The sequence below is a fragment of the Mandrillus leucophaeus genome, unplaced genomic scaffold (genome assembly GCF_000951045.1).
Source record: "Mandrillus leucophaeus isolate KB7577 unplaced genomic scaffold, Mleu.le_1.0 Scaffold488, whole genome shotgun sequence".
Lineage (NCBI taxonomy): Eukaryota > Metazoa > Chordata > Mammalia > Primates > Cercopithecidae > Mandrillus > Mandrillus leucophaeus.
Genome location: NW_012105231.1, coordinates 1,252,562 through 1,273,790, shown reverse-complemented (window position 1 = coordinate 1,273,790; position 21,229 = coordinate 1,252,562). Strand labels below are relative to the sequence as shown.

The window sequence follows — 21,229 nt, the reverse complement described above, 5'->3', positions numbered from 1 at the left end:
AGAAATTTACTCCAAAGCATCCAATTACATGGATTGTATGAATGACTTTCTGGTAAATAATAGTATTAAAGCAGAAATCAGGAAGTTATTTGAAACTAATAAGGCAAAGACACAATGTACCGGAACCTCTGAGACACAACTAAGGCAGTGTTAATGTGAAATTTATAGCACTAAATGCCCACATGAAGAAGTTAGAAAGATCTCAAGTTAACAACCTAACATGACACAAAAAACAAAAGAGAACCAAAAGCAAACAGATCTCAAAGCTAGCAGAAGAAAAGAAATAACCAAAATCAAAGCTAAACTGAAGGAAAGCTATTCAAAAGATCAATGAATACAGGAGCTGGTTTTGTGAAAAAATAAAATTAAATTAAATAGACTGCCAGTTAGACAAATAAAGAAGAAAACAGAGAAAATTCAAATAAACACAATCGGAAATAAAAGCAGCATATTGCCATTGACTCCACAGAAATACAAACAACCATCAGAGAATATTATGAACATTTCTATGCACATAAGCTGGAAAATCTAGAAGAAATGGATAAATTTGTGGCACCTACACCCTCCCAAGACTGCACCAGGAAGAAATTGAGCCCTGGATGACTAATAACAAGCTCTGAAATTGAGGCCATAATAAATAGCCTACCAACCCCAAAAGCTTAAGACCAGTGAGATTCACAGCTGAATTCTACCAGATGTACAAAGAAGAGCTGGTACTATTCCTACTGAAACTGTTCTAAAAAATTGAGGAGAAGGGACTCCTCCCTAGCTCATTCTATGAGACCAGCATCATCTTGATACCAAAACCTGGAAGAGATACAACCAAATAAGAAAATTTGAGACCAATATCCTTGAACCTCAAAATAATAAGAGCCATATATTAAAAACCCATGGCCATCATCACACTGAATAGGCAAAGGCTGGAAGCATTCCCCTTGAAAACTGGCATAAGACAAGGATGCCCTCTCTCATCACTTCTATTCAACATAGTATTGGAATCCTTGGCCAGGGCAATCAAACAAGAGAAAGAAATAAAGGGCATCCAAATAGGAGGAGGAGATGTCAAACTATCCCTGTTTGCAGATGATACGATCCTATATTTAGAAAACCACATAGACTCCAATCAAAAGTTTCTTAAAGTGATAAAGAATTTCAGCAATGTCTTAGGGTACAAAAATCAATGTGCAAAAATCACTAGCATTCCTATACATCAAGCACAGTAAAGCAGAGAGCAAAATCAGGAACATACTCACATTCACAATTGCCAGAAAAAGAATAAAATACCAAGGAATACAGCTAACCAAGGAAGTGAAATATCTCTACAAAGAGAGCTACAAAACACTGCTCACAGAAATAAGAGGTGACATTAACAAATGAAAAAAAAACATTCATGCTCATGGATAGAAAGAATCAATATTGCTAAAATGGCCATACTGCCAAAAGCAATTTACAGATTCAATGTTATTCCTATTAACTTACCATTGAGATTCTTCACAGAACTAGAAAAAGCATTTTAAAATTCATATGGAACCAAAAAAACACCCTGAATAGCCAAGGAAATCCTAAGCAAAAAGAACAAAGCTGGAGGCATCAGGGTACCCTACTTCAAACCATACTATATGGCTACAATAAGCAAATCAGCATGGTACTGGTACAAAAACAGACATCTATACCAAAAGAACAGAACAGACAACCCACAAATAAGTCCACACACACACAACTATCTGATCTTCAACAAACCTGACAAAAATAAGCAATAGGGAAAAATTCCCTATTCAATAAATGGTGCTGGAATAACTGGCTAGTCATATGCAGATTGAAACTGGACCCCTTCCTTTCACCATATGTGAAAATTAACTCAATATGGATTAAAAATTTATATGTAAAGCCCAAAACTCCAAAAGCTCTCTAAGACAACCTAGGTAATATCATTCAGGACATAGGTATGAACAAAGATTTCATGACAAAGAGGCCAAAAGCTATTGCAACAAAAGCAAAAATTGACAAATGGGATGTAATTAAATGAAAGAGCTTCTGCACCAATAGGGTAAACTGACAACCTACAGAATGAGATAAAATTTTTGCAAACTACGCATCTCACAAAGGTCTAATATTTAGTATCTATAAGGAACTTAAACAAATTTATCAAAAAGAAAACATTAAAAAGTGGGCAAAGAACATGAACAGACACTTTTCAAAGGAAGACATACAGGTAGCCAAAAATAATATGAAAAAAAGCCCAACACCACTGATCATTAAATAAATGCAAATTAAAAGCACAATGAGATACCATCTTATACCAATCAAAATGGCTATTATTAAAAAGTCAAAAATGACAGATGATGGCGAGGTTTTGGAGAAAAGGGAACGCTTATATACTGTTACTGGAAGTGTAAATTAGTTCAACTGTTGTGGAAGAGATTGTAGCAATTCCTCAAAGACCTAAATAAAGAAATACTATTCAACCCAGTAATCCCATTACTGAGTGTATATCCCAAGAGTACAAATTGTTCTATTATAAAAGCACATGCATGTGTATGTTCACTACAGCACAATTCACAATATCAAAGACATGGAATTAACCTAAATGTCCATCAATGTTAGACTGGTAAAGAAAATATGGTACATATATACCCTAGAATACTATGCAGCCACATAAAAGAATAAGGTCATGTCCTTTGCAAGGACATGGTTGGAGTTGGAGGCAATTATCCTTAGCAGAATAGAAACAGAAAATCAAATACTGCATGTTCTCACTTATAAGTGGCAGCCAAATGATGAGAACATGCGGACACATAGAGGAAAACACACACTGAGGCCTATTAGAGAGTAGGGGGATGGGATGAGGGAGAAGATCAGAAAAATATCTAATGGGTACTTGGCTTAATACCCGGTTGTACAACAAACCCCTATGACACACATTTACCTATGTAACAAACCTAAACATGTAACCCTGAACTTAAAATAAGAATTGAAAAAATCAATAAAATTGATAAACCTCTAACAAGACTAATAAAAATAATAATAAAGAAGAGACAAATCACGAATGTCAAGAATAACACAAGAGATACTATTACAGATGCTGTAGCCATTTAAACAATAAAAGAAAATACAAACAACATTACACTCATAAATTTGACAAGTTAGAAGAAATGACCAATTATTTCCTACAAACTACCAGAAGTCAACCATGATGAAATAGATAATCTGAATATCCCAATAACCATTGGAGAAATTTAATTTGTAATTTAAGAGCTCCTGTAAAAGAAATCCCCAGGCTATAATGATTTTACTGGAGGATTATATCAAACATTTAAGGAATTAAAACCAAATTCTACACAATCTCTTCCAAAAGATGAAAAACAAATGTTTTCCTACATATTTTATGAGGCTAATACTACCCTGATGCCTAAAGCAGACAATGATAGTACAACAGCAAAAAAAACCCTAAACCTCAATATTCTCATGAATTCAGAATAGCAATATCCCCCATAATGTCTTAGCAAATACAATCCAACGATGTATGAAACATTTTGGTAATCAACACAGGGTCATAAAGATAGGCACACTGATCAATGGCATAGACTAGAGAACCCAGAAATAGACCCACACAAATATGCCAAAATGATCTATGGCAAAGATCCAAAAGCAATTCAATGGAGGATGGACTGTCTTTTAAACAAATGGTGGTGAAGCAATTGGATACCTACAGGCAAAGAAAAGAACTTCACCCTAAACTTCACAATGTCTAAAATAATTAATTCAAAATGGATTATAGACTTAAAAATATGAAAATATCAAACTTTTAAAAAAATAGGAGAAAATCTTTGGAATATAGGGATAGGCAAAGAATTCTTAGACTTGACACCAAAAGCACGATATATAAAAGGAAAAATTGATACACTTAGCCTCATTAAAATGTAAAACTTTAGCTCTGCAAAAAGTCCTCAACAGGAAAGGAAAAGCCAATTACAAATTGCAATAAAATGATTGCAAACTATATATCCATTAAAAGACTAGTATCTGGAATATATAAAGAATTCTGAAAACTCAACAGCACAATATAAGCAATCGTCTTAGAAAAACAGTCAAAAGACTTGGGCAGACATTTCACTGAAGAGGATATCCAGATGGCAAACAGGCAAATATGAACATAAAAAAATTTCAACACTACTGACTATCAGTGAAGTGCAAATTAAAGCCACAATAAGATATCTCTGTGCAATTATTAAATAAAAAATAGTGATAACACAAAATGCAGGTGAGGATGTAGAGGCATTTTCTTATGCATTTCATGGCTGAAGTATAAAATGGTACAGCTACTCTGGAAAAGAGTTCGGCTGTTATTTTTTTTAACACTACACATGTAATTACCATATGACACAGCAATTGCACTCTTGGGCATTTATCCCAGAAAACCTGCACACAAATGCACATAGTGGCTTTATTCATAATTGCCCTAACTGCAAGCAATTCAGATGTTCTTCAATGGGTGGATGGTTAAACAAATAGGGACACATCCATTCTTTAAAATAATACTCAACAATAAAAGGGAGAAACTCTTCATACATGCAACAACTTGGATGGAACCTCTAGAAAATTATGCCTTTTTTTCTAGAGTGAGAAAAGGCCAATAAAAATTATAATACTATACGATTCAATCTATATATCATTTTTTAAATGACAAAATTTTAGAAATGGAGAATAGAAAATACTATGGTTATCAGGAGGTAGGAACAAGAAGGGCAGGGAGGTATGAGTGAGGTCCATGTGGTCATAAAAGAGCAAATGGGGAAGGAATCTTCTTGGTAACAGAATTGTGTGTTGGATGTGGTAGTGGATATATCAGCTCACGCAGGAAAATACTGAATACAACTAAATACACACAGACATACACACACAAATGAAACTGGGAAAATGTGGATCTGAATGAGATCCATAGGTTGTATCAATGTCAGTATCCTTATTGTGTTATTGCATCTCAAGATGTTACCACTGAGGAAACTGAATAAAGGGTATGCTGGATCTCTCTATACTATTTATTAAAACTGCATGTAAATCTATACCAACTCAAAATAAAAATATAATTGTAAAATATTCTGAAAAGGAAGATAAATTGGATGGTATCAAACTTAGCAAATATTGGAATATACTATAAAATAATAATAACAGTATGGTATGGTATGATATTCGTGCAATAAAGAGAAATGAGCACCATCAAAAGGAATATAGCCACATAATTTATCATATTAACAGGAAAGAGCAAGAATAAAAATTATATAATTATCTTGATAGATGCAAAATAGCCTTTAAATAAATGTAACACTCATTCTTGATAACACTATCAGTAAATTCAAGGGAATTTTCTTAATCTGAAAAAAGAACATTAAACCAAAATTATGTAGCAAACATATTAAAGAATAAATTATTACAAATTATATTCTGACATCAAGAACAAAATAAAGACATCCATTGTTATTACATCTACTTAACTTGAACTAAAGACCCTAACTAATGCAACAAGACAGGACAAAGAAATTTAAAAAATAACAATTAGAGGCCAGGCGCGGTGGCTCACGCCTGTAATCTCAGTACTTTGGGAGACTGAGGTGGGTGGATCACAAGGTCAGGAGATCGAGACCATCCTGGCTAACATGGTGAAACCCCGTTTCTACTAAAAATACAAAAAATTAGCCAGGAGTGGTGGCGGGTGCCTGTAGTCCCAGTTACTTGGGAGGCTGAGGCAGGAGAATGGTGTGAACCCAAGTGGCGGAGCTTGCAGTGAGCTGAGATCACGCCACTGCACTCCAGCCTGGGCAACAGAGCGAGACTCTGTCTCAAAAAAACAATAATAATAATGGCAATTAGAAATGCAAATATAGAAGTTTTATTAGTTATAGATGACATGATTGTGTATACAGAAAATCTAAAATAATCTAAAGGTAAACTAGCAAAATAAATTAGCAAATACAGTTAGTTCACTGGAAATAAGTTTGATATACAAAACCAATTCCGCTTCTATATACACACAGTAACAAGTAGAAAACTCAATTTGAAATTTACTACATATAATCATAAATCAATATCCAGGAATAAATCAAACAAAAGTTATTCAGATCTCTACAGTGAAAGCTACAAAACTTTACTGAGAGAAATTGAAGAAGCCATAAATAAATTGAGGGGTATACTATATTCATGAATTACGTTACTCCATATTGGTAAGACATTAACATTTCCCAAATTGATCAAGAGTCAAGGCAATCTCAGTCAAAATCCCAAATTTGTTTGTGGAAAATAAAAATATAATTTTAAAATGTATAAGAAAATGCAAAGAGTCAAGATTACCAAGTTGATCTTGAAAAATAAGTATGAAGCTTGCTCAGGTTTTCCTCCATCTCCTGACTGACCCTGTGGTCCTGTCTAGTATGCTGTGCATGCTCCTCTGGGGAATTGTGAGTAACAACCTATCTTTTCAATGGCAGTCATCTCCTGATTTGTTGGCCTTTCTATACCTGTATGATAATAAAAATTCCTTGTAAAACACAATAATGAATTTTCTAAAACTACATACAACAATAATAATGAATCCTACTAACACACTGTTGAGCAAAAGAAGTAAGATACGAAAGACTATGGAACATTTGATATCACTGATATCAAGTTAAAAACAGGAAAAACCTAATTAAGGTCATTAGATATCAAAACTGGTTCCATTTGGTGGGTGTGGTGACTAAAGGGGTGCACAGGGGAGAACTCTGAGGGTGCTGATGACGTTCTTTAATGTAAGTGTTGTCTGTGTGGGCATGTTCACTTTTGAAAATTCACTGTGATTCATATAAGATTTCAACATTTTTCTGTATGAGGTTTATGCTTCAGTTTATATTAGCAAAACCACTAAGAATTCAGTCACAACTATATTCAGAATAAAACAAGGCATTCCAAAACAAGAAAGAATAAAAATAAATTACCTAACACCTCATATAAAAAGTTTTTAAAAATAGCAATAAAATTGGCCAGGTGCAGTGGATCATACTTGTAATCCCAGTACTTTGGGAGACTGGGGGGGCAGATCATTTGAGGCTAGGAGTTTGCAATCAGCATCACCAGGATGGTGAAACTCCATCTCTATTAAAATCAGCTGGGCATAGTGGCATGTGCCTGTAGTCCCAGCTACTCGTGAGCCTGGCGCACAAGAACCACTTGAACACAGGAGGCAGAGGTTGCAGTGGGCCATGATTGTGCCACTGTACTCCAGCCTCAGCAACAGAGTGACAGTGTCTCAAAAAGTGATAAATAACAATAAAACAATTATTATATAGCAGGCAGACAGAAAAAAATACAAAAAATGATTAAACAAATTAGACCTAGTTCTTTGAAAAAAAATCAATAGAAAAATCTGCTGTCAAGTCTAATCAAAAAATAAAGCAAGACAACACAAATATGTAAAAATAGGAATGAAGAAGGAGTTATGTCAACAGCTCAGTATTTTTAAAATTGTTTACAAGTACTATATAGAGCTGTAAGTAATGAATTTGAAAATTCCAGTGAACTGCAAGATTTTCAGTGAAGCAGATTACTAAAAATGATTAAATGAAATGTAGAAACCAGGAAAGAAAGTTTCAAAGATACAAAAGTAATATCTCCAAAACCAGCAACTAGTCCAGAAAATTGTACAGTCAAATTCTTTCCAACATTCAAGAGCTCTGTCTATGCAAGTACAAAAGAATGAGCAATTTCTTTTCCATGTTATGAAAAGAGCACAAGCCTAACACAAGCTGAACACAAGCATCTGAGAGAGAAATTCTGCCAATGTTACTTATGCATCTAACAGGAAACCCTCACCTGCTATAACAAAAAAAAAATGATATAAAATAGCACAGTAAGCCAGGACCAATTTCTAGGAAAGGGCTCTTCACTTACAGAATGGAGACACACAGAAAAGAGTACTCTTCTTCTACTTACTGCTATCTTTCTGGGTATGACAGTTTGAACTGCCACAGTCATTCTGAAATTATGAGAAAAATTAAGACTGTGGCCTGAGAACAGCCAAGTTGAGATATGAAAAAGACCTGGGCCTTTGGGCTCAGCAATGAATCACTGATTTGGCCAACCCTGAAGCCTTCCTAGTTGCAGTCCTCTTTAATGTGAGATAGTAAGTCTTTCTTATTGTGTAATCCACTTAAGGTGGACATTCTGTTACCTGAAGACAAGCACATTCTGAAAATGTACAAATGTGAATTAAATTTAAGCTGAGAGAAAAAAGAAAAATGATTAATAATTTCTAAAAATCAATGAGGAGATATGCAAATTTATATAGCTTATAATAAAATGTGATATTCAAGTCAATAGGGAAATGAAGCTCTGCTGTATAAATGGTAGTAGAAACCATTTAGTGAAAAAATGTAAAAGCTAGGACATTATGTCACAATTTATCCCAAATCCATCCCAGTTAGATGGTAGATTTTGTTGGGAAAAAAAAAAATCAAACCACAAAAATAACTGGAAGAAAGTATGAGTAAACAGTATCTACTTTGTGAATTGGGTATAAGTTTCTAAAAAACGCAAATATAAAAAAATGCAAATGGATAATCTAATTATTTGACCACATGCATTTTTTAATGTCTGTATGTGAAAATATTTTTTAATTCAAAGGCAAACTATTTATTGGAACAAAATATTAAACACAAATAACTATCAATCCCTTTCTGAAAGAGAGGTTATACAGGTTTACAATGTGCAAAGAACCTGAGGTATAATTTACAAAAATGTGAAATACAAATGACCAATAATTATACTTTAAAATGTACAATCTCACAAGAAATGCAAATTTAGTATATCACTTTTTCATCCTGCTACCAAACTAGCAAAAATGCTTAATATATATTAACCATATTTTTTAGCATATAACATAGACTTTATATACTACTCATGGATGTGAAAGTTATTAGGCCTTTCTATAATCAATTTGAAAATACATATCACATACATTAGGAGCCTAAAAGAATTAATATTCTTGTTCTGGTAATTCTACTTCTTAAAAAATATAATATGGAAGTAAATATAGATATAATTAAAACTATGTATTTTAGATGCTCATGACAACACTATTCTATAATAAATGTGGTGAAAATACCTAAATATTCATCAGATAGGAAGATGCAATAAATGATGGCTGCCTGGAAGTTGAGTAATGTATTTCCACTGAAAAAATCACAGTTGTAAAGCACAAAGAAATGAGGAAATATTACCAATATAACATTTAGTAGGAAGGTCAGGATATAAAATGTATTACAATAAATAGCAATTTGATAAATATACATATCATGATCTCTATGTACAGAGGGAGAAAAAAAAAAACACACAAGAAAATACACCAGAAACATTAACAGTATTTATTTCTTGGTTTAAAGATTGTAGCTGAGTTTTACATTCTTCTTTTCATTTATCTGTATTTTCTGAACATTCTATCCTTAATGGGTATGTATTGATAAAATGCTATCTAAAATGAAATACTTAATTGCATCTTTTCCTTATTTCTTCACTGGGATGAAGCAGCAGTGTTTGTTTCAGTTCTCGGCTCTGTCAAAAATAGTTCTGCACAAGGGTTCAGAACGGTTGACATTTTACTTTGAAAATACACTGGAAGAATGTTAATCCATGAAGAGACTCAAGTTTATTTCTCTTCTTCGACTCACTGTGCACAGCCGGGAGTCTCTATGAGAGCAGCTTAATAGAGACACTGCACAGTCCTCAGACTAGATCCTCGCAGCCCCACCTCCACCCATATGCCCCTCCTCACTGCTGTGCCCACTTCCCAGGCCCCTAGCACCAACTGCTGGAGCCACCAGGTAAAGGCAGCTTCTACCTCATTACGAGTTAGCCTTTTCAACCTGGCTTCACCTCTTACAACTTCTGAACCCGAGAATTTGGGGCAATTTGTAACACCGCATAGTGGATCTGCACGAGAATGTTAATGATGCACTTTCAAGCTCAGGGAGGACTGAGGTCTCACGGCGTGGCAATCGCTGCACAAAGAGCAGTTATTACTCAGTGAATTATCAGCAGTCACAAGGCTCTCCCAGGGATGCAACATCAAGGGGGGCATTTGATTCCCATCCAAAGCCAGCTTTTATGAAGAATCAACATTGACAGAGAAGTCAGAAGCAGCATCTTAAACTAGTAAAGGGGAATGAGGCCCTTCTATTTCCCTGGGAAATCGCTGGAACAGGGAGGCTGAGCCAAGGGCAGTGGTGGAAATTTCAACTCAGCAGGCTCCCAGCCAACAGGAAGGGACTGTGATGCCCTAATGCTGGCAGGGGAAGGTTGGAGCAGAAAGTGAGATGAAGGGGAGAGAGGGAGTCACAGAACTGCATCACCTCAAGTTCAGAAAGGATGTTCTGGGTCCTCTGTTAACCCCCTCTCACTCCCAGGAAATCTGCCTTCCAAGCCCAGCACAGCATCATGCTTGCTGGTGCTATGCATCTCCCCAGTCTCTGGGCCTCTCTTTCCCAAACTTAGCCGTGCAGACCCCAATTCCCCACCTATTGCAACCAGCACACGTGCTTCTATGTATATTTAATACATTTGGGTCCCAGAAAGATCCTGCTTGACCAGACTTTGTAGGGCCAGAGAAAAACTTGATCCCCTGGACAAAATACTCCTTCAGCCTCTCTTGGTCCTAACTTGATTCTAGAAAGGAGAAGAAAACAGCTCTGTTGTCTCACACCACATCAGGGTCTCCCTCATCCAGGATGCAAGGCATAAAACAAAGCCACAGGCTGTCCAGATGCTTCTGCCTTCTTCCCCCACTCTCCTGCCCAAGACACCCGCTGCCCTCCACTGAGCCACTGAATCGGGTGGATGCCACCCACAGAAAATGAGGTTCAGAGGGCCTGCGAGCAGTTGGCAATTCTCCCAGGGTTTTCAAGCACAAGGGACCCGGAGTTAGTGGAAGAGAATGAGTTCCCTACACCAATGTCATTAGGATGGAGAAAGGCGGACAGCTTCAGCAATCAGGTCATGGAGAAATGTTTCCTCTGGGCTATAACTAGTGCTCCTATCTAAGCAAGTCATGCTTGTGGGGGAAAAAAAAAAGACAACCATGTTTTTCTTCTTGCAATGATTACACCAACAACAAAACAGCCCTGAAAATAAAATCTTATCAGAGGTGAAGTTCCACAGATCCCTCACAGCCCTTGGTCTTTATAAGGAGTGGACATCTGCTGCCAGGCATAGAAGGGGAGTTTGGCACTGCCCTGGCACACAGAGCTGAGTGATCCCAGCTGTACCAGCTCAGGGCTGCAAGAGGGAGCCTCCCATCTCTGGTCTTGGCTTTGGAGCTATAATCTAGGGTACTGTCAGGCTGGAAGCTGTGTTTTAGGCCTTCCTGTGCCTCTCTGCTCTTGTGGAGTCTGAGATAGATACGCTCAGAGAAAATGCACAGTCCCATTTGCCCAAAGCTGATGCCCTGTGCCATATGAGCACGCTCTCACTGCCAAGTGCTGCACAGTGTCATTACACTGACTGACCCCTCCATCCAACAAGTAGGCTCATATTACCTGTAACTTTCCTCTGAAGAAACAAAGGTTCAGAAAAGGGAAGTTGTGCAAAAACTCAGGAGAGGCAGAACCAGGAGCAAAGCAAAGGCCCAGGTCAATGAGACAACATACCTACAATGTACCTTCGGATACCGTGGATGCTTAATAGCTCCTGCCCACTCCCTGCACCTAGCAGCTTCCCACACACCCCACCTTTGGAAACTTGACTACAGGTGGCTCTGACAGATCTGTCAGAGCTCAATCATGAGCTAAGGACATTTACATGGACATGTTCATGGCATCCTCCTTTGGAGATTCCTGTCTGAACAAAGAGAAAGAAAGCCAAATAGAAATTTGTGGAGGTCCTGTTACAGTTCTGAGCCCTGAAAAAAATATGCCTCCAATAGGATAGAAGAAGCATATACCACCCCCCACCCCACCAAGACAAATGTTAGACCAATGCCTGTGAGAGCTGGAAGAGTTTCCAGCAAACCTTTCCCCTGGTGGCAGACCCATGCCAGACAGCTCCAAGTACAAAACAGACAATTAATATTTTGCTAGTAGTTACACAGCAAGCTGATGACATAGACCTTTGATTTTTCCATACAAAGCTCATTCACTAAGAACACACTTCCTGGATGAGATAATTGAATTGAATTAGTATTTGTCCAGCACCCTGTAGTGAAAGGCGATCACCCACTCCTTCCCTCCAATGAAGGGGCTGAGTAATCTACAGTCTCTTGATACCACTTAATCTAAAATGTCTGGGTGACTCACTGTCCCTGAGATTTCCCTCCAGGGTATTTAGTTTAAGAAAATATCTTGGTCTTTAATTTAAAAGATGCCTCTTGGTTTAAGTCTTAAAGAAATTGCTTAGTCTGTGTCTGATTTGTTCATATATGACATATATAATCTTTGCAGGGAATGCTGCCCCTGCCCAGCATAACAGGATCTAGGAGTCTGCCCAGTCGGCTCCTCCAGCAGCTGTGCACCTTGCATGGCCAAGAGAGCTGCGACCCCTTGGGCTCTGACCTTGGGCACTCCTTAGATGACTGATCTTGGCACTGTTTTGGTGTGGCTCAGGACCCTACCCTCAAATTTGTCACCCATCCTCAATTTTTTTCTTCCTTATGTGAATGTCCTTTATTTTTAAGTTACCATGATTTTCCAGCCCCACCCGTCACAGCCCCATCTCCCATCCGAAACCACCACTCAGCTCTGCCTTCAAATGCTGCCCTACCCCCATGATACAGTCCTAATCCCTTCTCCTTGGTTCATCTGAAACCCCCCGGACTTGCTTTAATGCACCCTAGGCCTGAATCACAAACATTTGCTATTGTAAATCCCATTCCCTGCTTTCCAGATAACTTCCCCTTAGCAGTGATAAGCTGCCAGGCAGACAGATAACAACTAGGATATGCAGTTATTAAGGGCAGATTTTAAAATGACAAAAAGATACATTTTAACATAAAGCCCACTTGAAAATCAGCTTCCCTTCCAACTCAATTACATTCAGGCCTCCTGCTCAAAGCTCCTTATACTGAGAGATTCCAGCTCCCACTGGCTTCGGGGTTTTTGAGGCGCGTTGCCTTGGCAACATGGAAGGCCCAGACACCTGAAACAGGAAGTGGAGGACACAGTGCCTCCCCGTCTCTCAGGCACCTGAGGTGGCCAGCAGGGCGCCAGGCACAGGACTGGAGGGTCAGCTGCTTGAGATAAGGCAGGGACCTCCACAACCAGCATTCCCACCAAAAGAAGTGGGTGGGAGACGGAAGGAGCCGGCAGGCAGGACCTAACTTCAGAATAAGACTTGGGGATGAAGGCAACTGCGCCAGGACCATGGTCAATATGAATAGTTATTTCAGCAGCCAGCTACACTTGGCAAGCTTTTTCATACCAAAGTGACTGAAAGAACCCTCCTTACCTGGTGGGAGTCCCAGTGCAAGCCCATATCTCTTGTGGTCATGACCCAGACCAGTGCTGATCACCCATCCCCATCCCCTCACCAAGTCTCACAGCTTTGGGCATCCTAACAGACATCATAGGCCAGCCCTGGCTTCCTGGACATCACAAGTCACACCCTGGACCTCCATGGGAAGTCACAGAATAGTTGCTAGCCAGCTCCATCTAGGATGCCACCAACAAACCTCTGAGCTCCAAAATGTCATCAAGCCATGTATGTCAGACATTGTGTCACAACAAATTATTGAATCTTCAATTATTTATATGACCAATCCATGACTCTCTCTTCCATCACAGAGTGGGCTAAAAATTCCCCACCTCCCCATCACACATGCACCCAGGCCATCCCAGCCTCTCCCTGGTGAGCTAGTCTTCTGCCCCATCTGTCACTGATGAGCTCTACACTGCTCCCTCCCTGTTCCCCAGCTCTCACACTCTCCACCAGTCCACACATGCGTCTTTCTATCCTGGCCCTCAGGAGCAAAACCTTAGAAGTCCCCCACCCAGATTCTCAGTACCCCAACATCACTTAGCCCTTGCCTCCCCTCTCTAGCACTGCTCCTAGCCAATGCTGATGTCAGGCTAGAGGGCTCTTTACTGAGGGCTTATCCAGCCCCTGCTGAGAGCTCATTGCTTGCAAGGACTGTCCTTCATGCTCCAGGTACCATCATTAGTGGACACATCTTCCTTCGAAGTGTATGAAGTGTGTACATGTGTGAGTGCGTGAGCGTGTCTGTGATTACATGAGGCTGTGCCTGAGTAAATGCCAATCAGTCAATGCTTTCATCATTTCCAGAGAAGATCAAGCCCCTGTGGCCTTGGTCTTCTACACCATGAGTAGTCCCATCTCTGGTCTCTCCTGTACAGGTTATTTCTGGAAGTGCATCCAAGCCAGTGGAGTTGGCCAGGCCCAGGACAGCCAGCCACTGACCACACCAGGATACCCACCATCAGCTCCACATTGGCTCACAGTGACCACATCCAAGGTCCTTCACTTGGATAATTGTTCCAAGCCCTTACTTGCCATATGGGCCTCTTTGTCCTAGCCCTGTTAGACTCTTGGTGTCATGGGTCCCCTTAACTGTGGGGATCCCCACCCTGGATAAAAGGCCACCTCTCTACTATCTACAATCCTGAAAAACTGTTCTCTATCCCCCATAAGAGGTGGAAGAAGAGGGAAAGTATCACTGGGAAGACCCAGGCTGCCACCTGCACCAGCACCAGCACCAAATAAAAAAAGTCAAACCTCATTCTGAGTGTTCAACTCATCTGTCTCTCATTTCTCTTTCTGCTGGGCTCTGGCATTTTCCAATTTCCACCCTCCTTGCAGCTCCATTTTCTGTTTGTGGCCTTGTCTCACTCTTGGATCTGGAGGACACTCAGGCTGTAACGTCTGTCTCCCGCCTCAACCACAATTCACACTTGTCCCTGTGGTTGGGCTGATTTCACTGCTCTGAGAAAACATATTGTCCTTTATAGCCTCCAAGCAGCCCCCCTGATCCAAGCAGTAGGACCCAGTTGTTAACAGGTACCCCTGCTCTACTCAAAGAGACTCCATTAGTGACAATTTCTGTTTGGAAACCTCTCTGCACCTACTCCCTAGCATGCTATATAAACACCAGCCAATGGTAGCATCAGCAGAGAGAGACTGGGAGGGAGGATATCTGTGCCAATTAACAGTTGCTGGGAGCCCAGGGATCCTGTAGCTATTGCTGTCTTCAGTGGCACCATAGCAGGAAGATTGGAAGATAGGGAGCCTGGGGCTTACCTTGCGCATGTCTTTGCCAAAAGTCTCACTATAGGTAGTGCCAAGGATTTCAAATTGGACATAGGGATTCGAACTGTCCTCCCGAAACTCCATCACCCCAGTGAGGCCAGTGATGTGGCCCTGCAGAAGAGGAGAAAGACCCATTGGAAAATCTGGTTAAAGTAAAGGATGGCATCCCAAAGGCTAAGAGGAGCAAGGAAGTGGTCACCAAGAAGGGAGCAATCAGTCTTGAGACCATGGACAGGCTGTAATGAGGACAAATAGGCTGGTGGTCCTAGGCCCTCAGAGCAGGATGAATACTTTCTAGGACATTTGCTTATGGGAGAAATCTCTAAGGCTTGCACCTGTCATTCATGCCGTCTATATGTTTAGAGTCCCTGCTATGTGCCAGGCACCATGCTAGCCATGAGATTAAACAGTGGCGACTTTTCTCCTTGCCCTCTTGAAGCTTAGTCCTCCCCTTGCAATCAGTTCCAGGGGCTCACCTTAGCCTGACCCAAGAGGAAATTCAAAGGTCAACAAGAGACATATCAGATACATGATGTTAAGTTGCAGGGCAGCAAGCATGTGCATTGGAGGGCACAGTCAGGTCCCAAGCTTGGATCCTGACTTTGCCACCTATGCCACATTGGGCACATTGCCCATCTCCCAGCTTTGGCCTGAAGTTAATCAGCTCCACATCATAGAACCCACAAGGACTGAAGGAGAAAATAGGTACAAAGCACAGCATCCAGCATAGACTGGCTACCGTCCCCCTGCCTCTCTCTACTGGCTCAGTGGGCTCTATAGGAGAAGGAGGCAGCAGGAGGCTGAGGGAGTCATGGTGACCCCCTTTCTCTCTCCAAGTCCAGGGTGAGATTCTCATCCAGATTTATCTCTCATAGTCCCTGTGAGCCTACAGAGTCCCAGAAACACTGGGCCCAAAAGGGGCCCTGGCTCTGCCCTGGGCTGTAGTGGATTCTCACCTACACTACAGCATGTTCACTGCTACTGAAACCACATGCAGTTCATTGTGAATAAACTCCTAATGCTATGGATTTCCCTAAATACTCTTTTGAAACCTCTAAAAGTCAATTCACTCTAACAAATGGTCCATAGATTACTCAATTCACTTCAAATCCAGCTTTCTAATTCAGTATCCCTCCTCAGCACATGAGATACATCACAAGCACACATACAGGTGCACTCCTCTCTTGGGGAGTGGTGGTCTGCATAGAGGGGTACCTTGCAGACATGGGATAGGCAGCTGCCTCCACTTCATACCTACTTGACAATTGCGGCCAAGGGCAAGTTGCTCAGCCTCTCAGAAATTCTTATATTAAATTGAGGACAGTAATGATAGTATGTATTCGTGGACCACAGCTCACCTGGCCTGCAGATGCTGGGAGAGGAAGAGTGATGAGGAGAGAGGAATGGGGAGAGGCCTACTGGGGCAGCCACACAAAGCCTAGCTTCAGGCCAGCTGCTAGAGGGGAACACAGTAGGGTTTAAGAAGCGGCCTTTCTTTGGCCAGGTTGGGGGTGACTCTTCACACATACCTTTTTGATGGTGTCCAACATGGACCTCCCACCATTCCAAGGCTTAGTGGACTTCCGTATGCAGTTGAGGCTTGCCATGCTATGCCACTTCCGGTCCTCCAGCTTCCTGTGAAAGGCGTTGGCCAGCATCAGAACACTGTCATACAGATAGAGGTTGGAGATCTGCAAAGACAGAGGCAGTGAAACCCTTTCCACAGGTGCATTTCCAGAGAGCTTTGGAGAAACCCACAGGAAGAAGGAGGAATGCAGGATGCCAACACTAAGCTGTGGTGCTGAATATCTATGCCAAGATCCTTGGCTTTTAGGTGTACGTTCAAAAACCCAGCCAGCTTCTGGAGTCCCGAATGGAATAAGGCCTTGCCCTGCCTCAGGAACTAGAGTGGGAAGTGCATCTGTATGTCAGCAAGGAGAACCCTGATCTGTAGCTGATTGAGATGTGCAGACAGGCAAGTTACCCACTCAGGTAAGGGAGGTTAGAGGGAAGGATAAGCAGAAAGCTCAGGGTTGAAGGATTAGTGGGATAAAGGGAGGGCACAGCATGTGCAAGGGCATGAAGGTGTCAAGAGACAGGGCCAGGTACAGTGCAGTCCACCAGAGTTTCTTGTAAAGGACCAGCTCATAAAGATTTTAGGCTTAGTGGTCTCTTTTGCAATTGCTCAACCCTGCCGTTATAACCTGAAAGCAGCCATAGACAATATATAAACATATGGGTGCAGCCATGTGCAATAAAACATTATTTTCCAAAACAGGCAATATACTGGATTTGCCCTATGGGCCACCACTGGCAGATCCTTGGGTTAAAGGAATTGAAAGCAGCTCAGGACGACTGTGTCAATGGATACAATACAGAGGGAGCAGGATCAAGAGAGAAGCAGGGATTGAGCCCTGCAAAGACTTAGGGACTTGCTAAGGAGGAATAGCAACACAGGTGACTGTAGGGGGAAGGACGCCATTGTTGGGTCTGTATATAGGAAGCTGGAGATCAGACCTGGGCCTCAGAAAGACCTCTCTGGTCACTGGATGGGCCTAGGGTAAATGGTGGCCTGAGTGACGAGGTAACAGCGAGGACGGTGGTAACAAGAGATGAGGATTCTGGTGCCTGCTGTGCAGTGGAGCCACTGCCACCCAGGGAACACATTTGGGATTTGCAACTGTGCCCATCTGAGGACCACCCTTCTGCTTAGTTGTCTGATGTGAGCTCAGTGGTAGAGGAGACACATGCCTGTCTCAGAGCTCTGGAGAGCAAGGCCATGAGTGAGAATCTAGGATAGCAGTGTGAAGAACGACACTACAGCATCAAGGCCCAACCCATGTGTGGGGTCCAGGGTGGGCAGGCCAGGCTCAGCCTCCTGAGTGTGGCTACAGACCCCGATCTGGATGTGGAGGAGCTGGAAGACAGAACCCGCCCGCCCAGGGGCCCAGCGGGAGCCCAATGGGAGAGAAGCACAGCATTGTTCTCAGATGTTACCTTCACACCACCCCAGCCCTCCACGGGCACACTGGAGCACAAAGGAGAGGAGTAGGAGAAGGGAAGGGGGTGAGGGCGAGGTAATGTCCACCCTCAGTCAGATTTGTGGCCCCCCACTGATAACTGTTGCACAAACAACCCTCAGCCAAAGTGGGTCAAGGGGACCATTCTCTGAACGCCTAAGCAGCAAGTCGTCTGCTAAAAATATTTTAGAAAAACAAAATCACCAGATAAAAATAGGAGATCATGTCAGCCTCACAGGACTCCTGCGAAGATCAAATAGGCTCCTTGGGCTGCAAAAAGAACCCCTCCTCCCGCATTCTCACTCCCACCCTCCTCAATATGTCCCTGTACTATAACACCTCTGTGCCTTGTTCTCTGCCCGCAATTTACTTCCTCATGTTTCTTACTCCAGGTGCTCCAAAAGCAGAACCTTAGATCAGAACTTAGGTGGCAGGAACTCTCCAGCAACTGAAGCTGAAGTCTGAGATGAGCCAATAGGAGGTGCAAGGCATCACAAACATCTGCCCCGTTATGCCTGTCCAGTCCTCAAGGGCCATTCCCAGCATGTCACATCCAGGCAGAGCTGACTGCCACCCCTGTAGGTGTCCTTGTGCACAGACCATTGCTGAAGAGCTGTGTCCTGTCACTGTCCTGCCACCCAGCTCTGACCACTGTGGGCTGCATGCCCAGGGTCTCTGCATGCTGTAGGTGTGATAGGTACGTGGACGATGGCCAGATGTTGCAGAGGTGTCAAGAGTGTACTAAAACCAGAGCCTTGAACTGAGGGGGAGCAGAAGGTCAGTGCCTGGGCTGACCCTCTTCAGGGGCCTGCAGCTCACAGGAGCTTACTTGACAGCAGGAGGAAAACTAAGTACCACCACCCACCGGGAGCTCACCCCCCACCACACACAGAACACCATGACAGAACTGTGCCCTCAGCCACTTGAGGCCTAGAGGAGCATTTCCTCAATGAGCAGGACTAATTCACTCTTTGTTGCTGGTAACTCCCCAGCCCTCAGGAGCCCCCACCACTGCACGTGTTTTAAGTCTTCCTCCCCTCTGGAAAACAAACCCATGATGGAGATGTTGTTATAAGGAATATAAGCCATTTAGAATTGCTTTGTTGTTTTTGGTTTTTTTTTCTTTACCCAAAAGAATAACTTGAAACTGAGAATCCTTAATGATGTGAAGATTTCTCTTCTCAAGACATTCATGGGTCTACCAGTCACCCACTCATAGCTGCTGCTATTTAACCAGCCAGGTCTCTTTGACCCCTACCCCTATCCATCCACACACTTACACATCAGGGCAGAGTCTACAGCATCAGCTCATCTGTGGCTCTGACCAGAACCCAGTGGAATCTCCTTTTCACTTCAGCATGTCTATTCACAATGAATCAAGGTACTCAACAAATGTATGAATGCAGAGAGGTCTTGAAAAAAGAGGAAAAAGCAGGACATGACTCAGAAAGGCCAAAGGAAGCCCTCAGTCCTTCCACAAGTATGTCTACTTGGAAGGGCAAATACATACCAGTTCACAGGAACAGGCTTGAGCAATGCACTTTTCCAGGCACAGATAGGCAGGCCTTCCCACTGCCCTCATATCACCCTGGATGTACCCTCTTCCATTACATATGTTGTCAGCTTATAAATGTGTTTACCTCAGCAAACTTCGAGCTCTTTAAGTACTCTCTCTAGAACTCAGCACCAATCAAAGCACATAGCTGGTACTTAATGTATGTTTAATGGCTGAACACATGGTAGACACATGTATGCACAAACGGAAGGGTAGATGAGTGTGTAGATGTATGAGTAGATGGATAGATGGATGGATGAAGTGATGGATGTATGGATGGATGGATGGATGGATGGATGGATGGATGGATGGAGTGATGGACGGATGGATGGACGGACGGATGGATGGATGGATGGATGGATGGATGGATGGATGGATGGATGGATGGATGGATCTTCTCAGAAGGCATATACTAACCATGCTTTACAAAAAAGAGAAATTATAGAAAATGAATCGCAGATAAAAGAGATTTTATCCCTCCAACTTTGACTTTGGAGAGAGCCTCCTTTTTTCAAACAGCAATTTGTTCTTGTCTAAAACCTCCTCAAAACACCTTCTTGATCTTCCCAAGAAGCTGTTTCCATTTACTCCACTTACTCCTAACTGTTCTCTGGTAAGATGTTGTCTCTCCCTGCGATGGGCATAATCTAACACTGCAGTAATAATCTGTGGCTCCCCCATCTGCACTCCAACCACAGCATCCTCACGGAGGCGACCTACTTTGTGCAAACTGACTTTAGCTGACAGTTCACTGGTGGCAATGCAGAGGGTAGGAAAGGCCCTAACCTCACAACCGATTCTGAGAAGGGATTTTTGGATTTAAAAAATCACAAGTAGATGGTAGAAAGGCAGTTTAAACTTGGGGCCCTCTCCAGAGCCTGATAAACATAAGAGAAGCCTTTCCTTAGGGAAGATAGCTGGATACCAGTATCAGGGTCGGTCATGTCAAGCCCCTGAGAAGGAAGTCTGGAAGGAGAGAGGCTTCCAGATGCATGGATGCTCACTCGTCATTGACTACTAGGGGCCAACAGCCCAGGCTGGAGCCACAGACCACAGGTGCAGAGAATGAGGCCTGGCTTGAAGAAGTCCTTGCCTCACTCCCTCATATTTTAGGTTAGGCACAGCACAGAGTCCATCAGCAAAGGTAAGGCAAGCAAGCAGATGCTGTCACTATTTAAACCCTCATCCCCATGCAAGCAGGAGCCCAGGACTCTGGGTGACCTAGGAACACTGCAGCATAAAGTTTCAGGAACCAAAAAAGCATTCCAGGTAAGAGTAAATTTGAGAAGCAAAAGACAGGTCAAAGTGCCAAGGCCACGGGCATGGCAGAGGAGAGACCTGGCAGCAAAGCAAAATACCTAGAACCAGGTCAGAGATG

General features: G+C 42.0%; 1 protein-coding gene across 1 annotated transcript in view; it reads right to left on the bottom strand.

Annotated features, from left to right (window-relative positions):
- The window catches only part of GRID1 (glutamate receptor, ionotropic, delta 1), an 840,572-nt gene that overhangs the window by 290,414 nt on the left and 528,929 nt on the right, over positions 1-21,229 (bottom strand). Inside the window, exons 10-11 of the mRNA XM_011995401.1 lie at positions 16,806-16,967; positions 15,268-15,387 (exon numbers count right to left, since the gene is read on the bottom strand). Of these exons, the coding sequence (XP_011850791.1) occupies positions 15,268-15,387; positions 16,806-16,967 (282 nt within the window). The remainder of the gene's footprint in view (positions 1-15,267; positions 15,388-16,805; positions 16,968-21,229) is intronic.